This window comes from Podarcis raffonei, chromosome Z (genome assembly GCF_027172205.1).
Source record: "Podarcis raffonei isolate rPodRaf1 chromosome Z, rPodRaf1.pri, whole genome shotgun sequence".
Classification (NCBI taxonomy): domain Eukaryota; kingdom Metazoa; phylum Chordata; class Lepidosauria; order Squamata; family Lacertidae; genus Podarcis; species Podarcis raffonei.
The window spans coordinates 723,571-737,071 of NC_070621.1; the positions used below are offsets into that span (position 1 = coordinate 723,571).

The 13,501-nt window shown below is 44.7% G+C and overlaps 2 protein-coding genes across 3 annotated transcripts in view; both read left to right on the forward strand.

Moving 5' to 3' along the window:
* The window catches only part of DYNC2I2 (dynein 2 intermediate chain 2), a 30,377-nt gene extending 27,255 nt beyond the window's left edge, over positions 1-3,122 (forward strand). The window contains exons 7-8 of one of the 2 annotated variants that reach the window (XM_053374101.1): positions 422-579; positions 2,782-3,122. In XM_053374101.1, coding sequence (XP_053230076.1) covers positions 422-579; positions 2,782-3,014 — 391 coding nt within the window. In that variant the 3' untranslated portion in view covers positions 3,015-3,122. The remainder of the gene's footprint in view (positions 1-421; positions 580-2,781) is intronic. The other variant, XM_053374100.1, reaches the window with a different exon arrangement.
* A 5,385-nt stretch (positions 3,123-8,507) lies between these two features.
* Positions 8,508-9,581, forward strand: LOC128406936 (salivary glue protein Sgs-3-like). Its single transcript, XM_053374833.1, has 2 exons — positions 8,508-8,569; positions 8,760-9,581. Exons 1-2 carry the CDS (start codon positions 8,534-8,536, stop codon positions 9,579-9,581), a joined length of 858 nt encoding a protein of 285 aa, XP_053230808.1. The 5' UTR covers positions 8,508-8,533.
* The last annotated feature ends 3,920 nt before the right edge of the window (positions 9,582-13,501 follow it).

Sequence of the window (13,501 nt, forward strand, 5' to 3'; positions counted from 1 at the left end):
TTTTGGTAATTACTAATTATTACTTTTACTTATCATTACTTATTACTTGTCACTGTTCCTTTTACTTACCATTATTACTTACCATCATTTTTACTATATATTTGCTTCTTACTCCTTTGAATTATTCCTTTAGATATTACTTTTACTTACTACTGCTTTTGGTCATTACTAATTATTACTTTGACTTATCATTACTTATTACTCGTCACTGTTCCTTTTACTTACCATTATTACTCACCATTATTTTTACTTATATTTGCTTCTTACTCCTTTGAATTACTCCTTTAGGTATTACTTACTTCTTTTACTAATTCCTTTTTTTACTTACTCCCTTTTTAATTATTACTCGTTACTTACTATTACTCACTGCTTCCACTTCATTCTTATTACTTACTACTCTTTTATTTATTACTCCCGCGAGGAACCTGTTTTTGAGCGGAGGGACCGACGGCCATGTTCACCTCTACTCCATGCTGCAGGCGCAGCCCCTAGTATCTCTGCAACTCTCCAAGAAGTATGTTTTTGGCGTCAGGTGGTCCCCCATCCGGCCCCTGGTCTTCGCCGCCGTTACTGGGGAAGGTACTACTATTACTATTACTACTACTACCTACTACCTACTACTATTACTACTGCTACTACTACTACTACCCTGCCTGGGCTTCCCCAGCCACCACTACTATTAATATTACTACTACTACTACTACTACTACTACCACCACCACCACCACCACCCTGCCTGGGCTTCCCCAGCCACTACTACTATTAATATTACTACTACTACTACTACTACTACCCTGCCTGGGCTTCCCCAGCCACTACTACTATTAATATTACTACTACGACTACTACGACTACTACTACCACCCTTCCTGGGCTTCCCCAGCCACTACTACTACTATTACTACTACTACTACTACTATTACTACTACTACTACTACTAATAATAATAATAATAATAATAATAACAACTTATTATTTATACCCAGCCTGGGCTTCCGCAGCTGCTACTAGTAGTACTGCTTTATTACTTATACCCTGCCTGGGCTTCCCCAGCCACTTACTACTATTACTATTACTACTACTACTACTACCTACTACTACTACCCTGCCTGGGCTTCCCCAGCCACCACTACTATTAATATTACTACTACGACTACTACGACTACTACTACCACCCTTCCTGGGCTTCCCCAGCCACTACTACTATTACTACTACTACTACTACTACTAATAATAATAATAATAACAACTTATTATTTATACCCAGCCTGGGCTTCCGCAGCTGCTACTAGTAGTATTGCTTTATTACTTATACCCTGCCTGGGCTTCCCCAGCCACTTACTACTACTATTACTACTACTACTACTACTACTACTACTACTACTACTACTACTACCCTGCCTGGGCTTCCCCAGCCACTACTACTATTAATACTACTACTACTACTACTACTACCACCACCACCACCCTTCCTGGGCTTCCCCAGCCACTACTACTACTAGTAGTAGTAGTACTAATAACAACAACTACCCTGCCTGGGCTTCCCCAGCCACTACTACTATTAATATTACTACGACTACTACGACTACTACTACCACCCTTCCTGGGATTCCCCAGCCACTACTACTACTACTATTACTACTACTACTATTACTACTACTACTACTAGTAGTAGTAGTAGTAGTAATAATAATAATAGCAACTTATTATTTATACCCAGCCTGGGCTTCCGCAGCTGCTACTAGTAGTACTGCTTTATTACTTATACCCTGCCTGGGCTTCCCCAGCCACTTACTACTACTATTACTATTACTACTACTACCTACTACTACTATTACTACCCTGCCTGGGCTTCCCCAGCCACTACTACTATTAATATTACTACTATGACTACTACTACCACCCTTCCTGGGCTTCCCCAGCCACTATTACTACTACTACTATTACTACTACTGCTACTACTACTACTACTACTACTAATAATAATAACAACTTATTATTTATACCCAGCCTGGGCTTCCGCAGCTGCTGTTCGCTGTATGAAATTAAATTATTTAACTTAATATATTTCATATTAAAATATTTCTTTAAGTTTATTAAAATATTTAATGTTTATTTAATTTTTCTTCGCTGTATGAAATTAAATTAAATTAAGTATTTATTTAACTTAATATATTTCATATTAAAACATTTCTTTAAGTTTATTAAAATATTTAATGTTTATTTAATTTTTCTTCGCTGTATGAAATTAAATTAAGTATTTATTTAACTGAATATATTTCATATTAAAATATTTCTTTAAGTTTATTAAAATATTTAATGTTTATTTAATTTTTCTTCGCTGTATTAAATTAAATTAAGTATTTATTTAACTTTATATATTTCATATTAAAATATTTCTTTATTAAAATATTTAATGTTTATTTAATTTTTCTTCGCTGTATGAAATTAAATTAAATTAAGTATTTATTTAACTTATATAAAGTTAAATTAATATAAGTTTCATATTAATATTAATTTCATATTAAAATATTCCTTTAAGTTTATTAAAATATTTAATGTTTATTTAATTTTTCTTCGCTGTATGAAATTAAATTAAGTATTTATTTAACTTAATATATTTCATATTAAAATATTTCTTTAAGTTTATTAAAATATTTAATGTTTAATTTTTCTTCGCTGTATTAAATTAAATAAAGACTTAATTAATTTAATATATTCATTTATTTAAATTGAAATGTATTCGAATATTTATTGAATATTTCTCTGTTTTCCCCCCAGGGGAAATCCATCTCTTTGACTTCGGCCAAAACTCCCAGAAGCCCTCGCTCTCCGTCCGTCAAAGCCCAGAGCCCGCCTACTGCCTGGAGTTCAACCCCAGGCGGGCTCAGCTATTGGCCGCCGGGGACGGAGGGGGCGGGGTTAAAATATGGCAGCTGGGCGGGGAATTCGGAGAGGAAGGAGGGAGGGAGAGGAGCCAGCTGGAGATGCTGGCCAATGAGGTGAGCGATTGAGGGGGACACAACTCGACAACGCAACACAAGTCAACACAACTCAACACAAGTCAATGCAAGTCAACACAAGTCAACACAACTCAACACAGGTCAACACAACTCAACGCAACTCAACACAAGTCAATGCAAGTCAACACAACTCAACACCAGTCAATGCAAGTCAATGCAAGTCAACACAAGTCAACACAACACAACTCAATGCAAGTCAACACAACTCAACACAAGTCAATGCAACTCAAGACAAGTCAAGGCAACTCAACACAACTCAACACAAGTCAATGCAAGTCAACACAACTCAACACAAGTCAATGCAAGTCAACACAACTCAACGCAAGTCAACACAACTCAACACAGGTCAACACAGGTCAACACAAGTCAATGCAAGTCAACACAACTCAACGCAACTCAAGACAAGTCAAGGCAACTCAACGCAAATCAATGCAAGTCAACACAAGTCAACACAACTCAACCCACATCAACGCAACTCAAGACAAGTCAACGCAACTCGACACAAGTCAACGCAACTCAAGGCAACTCAACATAGAATCCAATAAGTCAATGCAACACAACTCAACACAGGTCAACGCAACTCAACACAAGTCAGCGCAAGTCAACGCAATGAAACGTAACTCAACACAGGTCAACGCAACTCAACACAAGTCAACACAACTCAACACAAGTCTACCCAACTCAACACAACTCGACAACCCAAGTCAACTCAATGAAACTCAACGCAGTCCAACACAACACAAGTCAACGCAACTCAACACAAGTCAACGCAATATAACTCAACCCAACGCAACCCAAGTCAACTCAATGCAATGCAACGCAACTCAAGCCCTCGCTCTCCGTCCGTCAAAGCCCAGAGCCCGCCTACTGCCTGGAGTTCAACCCAAGGCGGGCCCAGCTATTGGCCGCCGGGGACGGAGGGGGCGGGGTTAAAATATGGCAGCTGGGCGGGGAATTCGGCGAGGAAGGAGGGAGGGAGAGGAGCCAGCTGGAGATGCTGGCCAATGAGGTGAGCGATTGAGGGGGACACAACTCGACAACGCAACGCAAGTCAACACAACTCAACGCAAGTCAACACAACTCAACACAAGTCAACACAACTCAACACAACTCAACCCAGCTCAACACAACCCAACTGATTAAGGGTGGGAAGGGTGACAGAACTGAACAACACAACAAAAGTCAACACAACTCAACGCAAGTCAACACAACTCAACCCAAGTCAAGACAAGTCAACGGAACTCAACACAACGCAAGGCAAGTCAACACAACTCAACAGAAGTCAACACAATTCAACACAAGTCAATGCAAATCAACACAACTCAACAGAAGTCAACGCAAGTCAACACAACTCAATGCAAATCAACACAACTCAACACAAGTCAACGCAAGTCAACACAACTCAATGCAACTCAACACAAGTCAACGCAAGTCAACACAAGTCAACATAACACAGCTCAAGGCAAGTCAAGGCAACTCAACACAACTCAAGTCAACTCAACTGAATGCAACGCAACTCAATTCAACTCAGCAATTCAACACAACTCAACCCAAGTCAACACAACGCAAGACAAGTCAACGCAACTCAATGAAACTCAACCCAGGTCAAGACAAGTCAACGCAACTCAACACAACTCAATGCAATGCAACTCAACACAACGCAACACAAAATGCAACTCAACGCAACTCAACCCAAGTCAACGCAACACAATGCAACCCAAGTCAACACAACTCGATGCAAGTCAACCCAAGTCAACGCAACACAATGCAACCCAAGTCAACGCAATCAACACAACTCAATGCAAGTCAATAAAATTCAACGCAACTCAATGCAACCCAACCGAAGTCAAGGCAACTCAACACAACTCAACCCAAGTCAACACAACTCAATGAAACTCAACGCAGTGCAACACAACTCAACCCAACTCAACGCAACTCAACCGAAGTCACGCAACTCAACCCAATTCAACGCAATGCAACTCAACTCTCCGTCCGTCAAAGCCCAGAGCCCGCCTACTGCCTGGAGTTCAACCCCAGGCGGGCTCAGCTATTGGCTGCCGGGGACGGAGGGGGCGGGGTTAAAATATGGCAGCTGGGCGGGGAATTCGGAGAGGAAGGAGGGAGGGAGAGGAGCCAGCTGGAGATGCTGGCCAATGAGGTGAGCGATTGAGGGGGACACAACTCGACAACGCAACACAACTCAACACAACTCAACACAAGTCAACACACAACCCAATAACTCAATGCAACGCAACCCAAGTCAACACAACTCAACCCAAGTCAACGCAACTCAACACAAGTCAATGCAAGTCAACACAAGTCAACACAAGTCAACAGAAGTCAACACAACTCAATGCAAGTCAACACAACTAAACGCAAGTCAACACAACTCAACGCAACACAAGTCAAGGCAAGTCAACGCAACTCAACCCAAGTCCAACACAACTCAACCCAAGTCAATGCAAGTCAACTCAATGCAACTCAACATAACGCAACTCAACACAGCTCAACGAAACGCAACACAACTCAACGCAACCCAACGGAACTCAACACAAGTCAATGCAATGAAACACAACTCAACACAGGTCAACGCAACTCAGCACAAGTCAACGCAAGTCAACGCAATGAAACGTAACTCAACACAGGTCAACACAACTCAACGCAACCCAACGGAACTCAACACAAGTCAACACAAGTCAACACAACTCAACACAAGTCTACCCAACTCAACACAACTCGACAACCCAAGTCAACGCAACTCAACACAACTCAACCCAAGTCAACTCAATGAAACTCAACGCAGTCCAACACAACACAAGTCAACGCAACTCAACACAAGTCAACGCAATATAACTCAACCCAACGCAACCCAAGTCAACTCAATGCAATGCAACGCAACTCAAGCCCTCGCTCTCCGTCCGTCAAAGCCCAGAGCCCGCCTACTGCCTGGAGTTCAACTCCAGGCAGGCTCAGCTATTGGCCGCCGGGGACGGAGGGGGCGGGGTTAAAATATGGCAGCTGGGCGGGGAATTCGGCGAGGAAGGAGGGAGGGAGAGGAGCCAGCTGGAGATGCTGGCCAATGAGGTGAGCGATTGAGGGGGACACAACTCGACAACGCAACCCAAGTCAACACAACTCAACCCAAGTCAACGCAACTCAACACAAGTCAATGCAAGTCAACGCAACTCAACACAAGTCAATGCAAGTCAACGCAACTCAACACAAGTCAATGCAAGTCAAGACAAGTCAAGTCAACTCAACACAAGTCAATGCAAGTCAACACAAGTCAACACAACTCAACCCACATCAACGCAACTCAAGACAAGTCAACGCAACTCGACACAAGTCAACGCAACTCAAGGCAACTCAACACAGAACCCAATAAGTCAATGCAACACAACTCAACACAAGTCAACGCAACTCAACACAACTCAACCGATTGAGGGTGGGAAGGGTGACACAACTCAACACAAGTCAACGCAACTCAACACACAAGTCAATAACTCAACGCAACTCAATTCACAACTCAACACAACTGAGGGTGGGAAGGGAAAGGGGACTGGGGGGTGACACAACTCAACAATGCAAGGCAGCGCAACTCAACACAAGTCAACGCAAGTCAAGACAAGTCAACGCAACTCAATGAAACACAACACAACTCATGGCAAGTCAAGGCAACTCAACGCAACGCAACTCAATGCAGCGCAACAACTCAAAACAAGTCAATACAAGTCAACTCAATGCAACTCAACATAACGCAACTCAACACAGCTCAATGAAACGCAACCCAACTCAACGCAACCCAACGGAACTCAACACAAGTCAACACAAGTCAACGCAATGAAACACAACTCAACACAGGTCAACGCAACTCAACACAAGTCAACGCAAGTCAACGCAATGAAACGTAACTCAACACAGGTCAACGCAACTCAACACAAGTCTACCCAACTCAACCCAAGTCTACCCAACTCAACACAACTCGACAACCCAAGTCAACTCAATGAAGCTCAACGCAGTCCAACACAACTCAACACAAGTCAACGCAACTCAACACAAGTCAACGCAATATAACTCAACCCAACGCAACCCAAGTCAACTCAATGCAATGCAACTCAACTCAAGCCCTCGCTCTCCGTCCGTCAAAGCCCAGAGCCCGCCTACTGCCTGGAGTTCAACCCAAGGCGGGCTCAGCTATTGGCCGCCGGGGACGGAGGGGGCGGGGTTAAAATATGGCAGCTGGGCGGGGAATTCGGCGAGGAAGGAGGGAGGGAGAGGAGCCAGCTGGAGATGCTGGCCAATGAGGTGAGCGATTGACAAAAGGGGGACACAATTCAACACACAAGTCAACACAACTCAACGCAAGTCAACACACAACCCAATAACTCAATGCAATGCAACCCAAGTCAACACAACTCAACCCAAGTCAACGCAACTCAACACAAGTCAATGCAAGTCAACACAAGTCAACACAACTCAATGCAAGTCAACACAACTCAATGCAAGTCAATACAAGTCAACACAACTCAACACAGGTCAACACAAGTCAGCACAACGCAAGGCAAGTCAAGGCAACTCAACACAACTGAAGTCAACGCAACTCAATTCAACTCAGCAACTCAACACAACCCAAGTCAACACAACACAAGACAAGTCAACGCAACTCAATGAAACTCAACCCAGGTCAAGACAAGTCAACACAAGTCAACGCAACTCCATCCGTCAAAGCCCAGAGCCCGCCTACTGCCTAGAGTTCAACACACAACAACTCAACGCAACTCAACACACAACTCAGCAGAATACAACGCAACTCAACACACAACCCAATAACTCAACGCAACTCAACACAACACAGCTCAAGCCAATGCAACACAACTCAAGGGGGACACAACTCAACAGAATGCAACACAATTCAAGGGGGACACAACACAACGCAAAGCAACTCAACACACAACCCAATAGCTCAACGCAACTCAACACAACTCAAGGGGGACACAACGCAAAGCAATTCGACGCACAACTCAACAACACAATGCAACACAACTCAAGGGGGACATAACACAATGCAACACAACTCAAGGGGGACACAACACAACGCAAGGCAAAGCAACTCAACACACAACCCAATAACTCAATGCAACTCAACACACAACTCAACACAACTCAACCCACAACTCAGCAGAATACAACGCAACTCAACACACAACCCAATAACTCAACACAAAGCAAGGCAACTCAGTGCAAGGCAACACAAGTCAACACAACAAAACTCCACACAATGCAAGTCAACGCAACTCAACACAAGTCAACACAACTCAACACAAGTCAACGTAGCTCAACACAACAGAACTCAAGGCAACTCAACACAACGCAAGGCAAGTCAACACAACTCAAGACAAGTCAACTCAACTCAATGCAATTCAACGCAACACAACACAAGTCAACACAACGCAAGTCAACGCAACTCAACACACAACTCAACAGAACACAACTCAACCCAAGTCAACGCAATGGAAGTCAACACAACTCAACGAAACCCAATGCAAGTCAACGCAACTCAACACAAGACAAGTCAATGCAACTCAACACAAGTCAACACAACTCAACCCAGGTCAATACAAGTCAACACAAGTCAACGCAACTCAACCCAAGTCAATGCAATGCAACTCAACGCAAGGCAAGGTGACTCAAAACTAGTCAACACAACACAACTCAAGTCAACGCAACTCAACCCAGGTCAACACAACTCAACCCAAGTCAACGCAACTCAACCCAAGTCAACACAACTCAACACAACGCAAGCCAAGTGAACGCAACTCAACCCAAGTCAACACAACTCAACCCAAGTCAACGCAACTCAACCCAGGTCAACGCAACTCAACCCAAGTCAACACAACTCAACACAACACAAGCCAAGTGAACGCAACTCAACCCAAGTCAACACAACTCAACCCAAGTCAACGCAACTCAACCCAAGTCAACGCAACTCAACCCAAGTCAACACAACTCAACCCAGGTCAACGCAACTCAACCCAAGTCAACACAACTCAACCCAGGTCAACGCAACTCAACCCAAGTCAACACAACTCAACCCAGGTCAACGCAACTCAACCCAAGTCAACGCAACTCAACCCAAGTCAACACAACTCAACCCCAGTCAACGCAACTCAACACAACTCAACACAACTCAACCCAAGTCAACACAACTCAACACAACGCAAGCCAAGTCAACGCAGCACAACCCAACACCGCTCAACAACTCAACCCACAACCCAACGCAACGCAGTCCAACACAACTCAACAAAACTCAACACAACTCAACCCACAACTCAACCCACAACTCAACACAACGAAGCTCAACCCAACTCCAGAAAACTCAACACAACTCAACCCACAACTCAACGCAACGCAACGCAACACACAACCCACAGACCAACAGCCCAACCAACCCGTAACACAACAACGCAACTCCAAGCAACAACACGACACACAACACAACCCGAAAGTTTCTTGGTTGGACTTCAGTTAAATGTTTTCAATTCAACTTTATGTATGTAAATATATGCAGATTATTAAAGTTTTCTTGGTTCACAAAAGGTGTGTGTGTGTGTTTGTGTGTGTGTGTGTGTGTTGTCAAGTCAAGAAACTGAATGGGTGGTTTCTGCACCGAAGGGAAATGCACAACCCACAACCCAATGCACAACTCAACACAACATAACAACACAACTCAACCCACAAGCCAACCAACAACTCAACCCAACTCAACACACAACACAACCAACAACTCAACTCAACACCCAACTCAACAACTCAACTCAACACACAACACAACCAACAACTCAACCCAACTCAACACACAATTCAACACACAACTCAACACACAACCTAACCCCAAAACTCAACCGAACCCAACCAACAACTCAACACACAACTCAACCAACAATTCAACACAACACACAACTCAACCAACAACTCAACCCAACTTAACACACAACTCAACACCCAACTCAACAACTCAACCCAACTCAACCCACAACACAACACACAACTCAACTCAACAACTCAACCCAACTCAACTCAACACACAACACAACTCAACCCACAACTCAACCCAACTCAACACACAACTCAACACACAACTCAACACACAAATCAACACACAACCTAACCCCAAAACTCAACCGAACCCAACCAACAACTCAACACACAATTCAACCAACCACTCAACCCAACTCAACACACAACTCAACACAACACACAACTCAACACACAACTCAACACACAACTCAACACACAACCTAACCCCAAAACTCAACCGAACCCAACCACCAACTCAACACAACACACAACTCAACCAACAACTCAACCCAACTCAACACACAACTCAACTCAACACCCAACACAACAACTCAACCCAACACACAACACAACACACAACACAACCAACAACTCAACACCCAACTCAACTCAACACATAACACAACTCAACCCACAACTCAACCAACAACTCAACACAACTCAACACACAACACACAACTCAACTCAACCCACAACTCAACCCACAACCTAACCCCAAAACTCAACCGAACCCAACCAACAACTCAACACACAAATCAACCAACAACTCAACTCAACACAACACACAACTCAAACAACAACTCAACCCACAACTCAACACAACACACAACCTAACCCCAAAACTCAACCGAACCCAACCAACAACTCAACACACAAATCAACCAACAACTCAACTCAACACAACACACAACTCAACCAACAACTCAACTCAACTCAACATCCAACTCAACAACTCAACCCAACTCAACTCAACCCACAACACAACACAACCAACAACTCAACTCAACACACAACTCAACCCAACTCAACACACAACTCAACACACAACTCAACACACAACTCAACCCAACTCAACACACAACTCAACACACAACTCAACCCAACTCAACACACAACTCAACCCACAACCTAACCCCAAAACTCAACCGAACCCAACCAACAACTCAACACACAAATCAACCAACAACTCAACTCAACACAACACACAACTCAACCAACAACTCAACTCAACACAACACAACACCCAACTCAACAACTCAACCCAACTCAACACACAACACACAACTCAACTCAACACACAACTCAACCCACAACCTAACCCCAAAACTCAACCGAACCCAACCAACAACTCAACACACAAATCAACCAACAACTCAACTCAACACAACACACAACTCAACCCAACTCAACACCCAACTCAACACCCAACTCAACAACTCAACTCAACCCACAACACAACCCACAACACAACCAACAACTCAACTCAACACCCAACTCAACAACTCAACCCAACTCAACTCAACACACAACACAACTCAACACACAACCCAACCAACAACTCAACCCAACTCGACACACAACTCAACTCAACACCCAACTCAACAACCCAACTCAACTCAACCCACAACACAACCCACAACACAACCAACAACTCAACACCCAACTCAACAACTCAACACACAACACAAATCAACCCACAACTCAACCAACAACTCAACCCAACTCAACACACAACACTCAACTCAACACACAACTCAACCCACAACCTAACCCCAAAACTCAACCGAACCCAACCAACAACTCAACACACAAATCAACCAACAACTCAACACAACACACAACTCAACCCAACTCAACACCCAACTCAACACCCAACTCAACAACTCAACTCAACCCACAACACAACCCACAACACAACCAACAACTCAACTCAACACCCAACTCAACAACTCAACCCAACTCAACTCAACACACAACACAACTCAACACACAACCCAACCAACAACTCAACCCAACTCGACACACAACTCAACTCAACACCCAACTCAACAACCCAACTCAACTCAACCCACAACACAACCCACAACACAACCAACAACTCAACACCCAACTCAACAACTCAACACACAACACAAATCAACCCACAACTCAACCAACAACTCAACCCAACTCAACACACAACACTCAACTCAACACACAACTCAACCCACAACCTAACCCCAAAACTCAACCGAACCCAACCAACAACTCAACACACAAATCAACCAACAACTCAACACAACACACAACTCAACCAACAACTCAACCCAACTCAACACACAACTCAACACACAACACAACCAACAACTCAACTCAACACCCAACTCAACAACTCAACCCAACTCAACTCAACACACAACACAACTCAACACACAACACACAACTCAACACACAACTCAACTCAACAGTCCTGTAGACTGACCCATATGTGTGGGGCTGATAGGAGGGGAGAGGATCAATGGGACCCCCAATTGTGCTGTAAACTGACCCACATATGTGGGGCTGATAGGAGGGGAGAGGGGCTATGGGTCCCCCCAATGGTCCTCTAGACTGACCCATAGGTGTGGGGCTGAGACAAGGGGAGAGGGGCAATTCGACCCCCCAATGGTCCTGTAGACAGACCCACATATGTGGGGCTGAGAGGAGAGAGAGGGGCAATGGGAAGACTGACCCACATATGTGGGGCTGAGAGGAGAGGGGCTATGGGGCACTCAATGGTCCTCTGGACTGACCCATATGTGTGGGGCTGATAGGAGGGGAGAGGATCAATGGGACCCCCAATTGTGCTGTAAACTGACCCACATATGTGGGGCTGATAGGAGGGGAGAGGGGCTATGGGTCCCCCCAATGGTCCTCTAGGCTGACCCATAGGTGTGGGGCTGAGACAAGGGGAGAGGGGCAATTCGACCCCCCAATGGTCCTGTAGACAGACCCACATATGTGGGGCTGAGAGGAGAGGGGCTATGGGGCACTCAATGGTCCTCTAGACTGACCCACATAGGTGGGGCTGATAGGAGGGGAGAGGGGCAATGGGACCCCAATTATCCTGTAGACTGACCCACATATGTGGGGCTGATAGGAGGGGAGAGAGGCTATGGGGCACCCAATGGTCCTGTAGACTGACCCATATGTGTGGGGCTGATCGGAGGGGAGAGGATCAATGGGACCCCAAATTGTGCTGTAAACTGACCCACATATGTGGGGCTGATAGGAGGGGAGAGGGGCTATGGGTCCCCCCACTGGTCCTCTAGACTGACCCATAGGTGTGGGGCTGAGACAAGGGGAGAGGGTCAATTCGACCCCCCAATGGTCCTGTAGACAGACCCACATATGTGGGGCTGAGAGGAGAGGGGCAATGGGAAGACTGACCCACATATGTGGGGCTGAGAGGAGAGGGGCTATGGGGCACTCAATGGTCCTCTAGACTGACCCACATAGGTGGGGCTGATAGGAGGGGAGAGGGGCAATGGGACCCCAATTATCCTGTAGACTGACCCATATGTGTGGGGCTGATAGGAGGGGAGAGGATCAATGGGACCCCCAATTGTGCTGTAAACTGACCCACATACGTGGGGCTGATA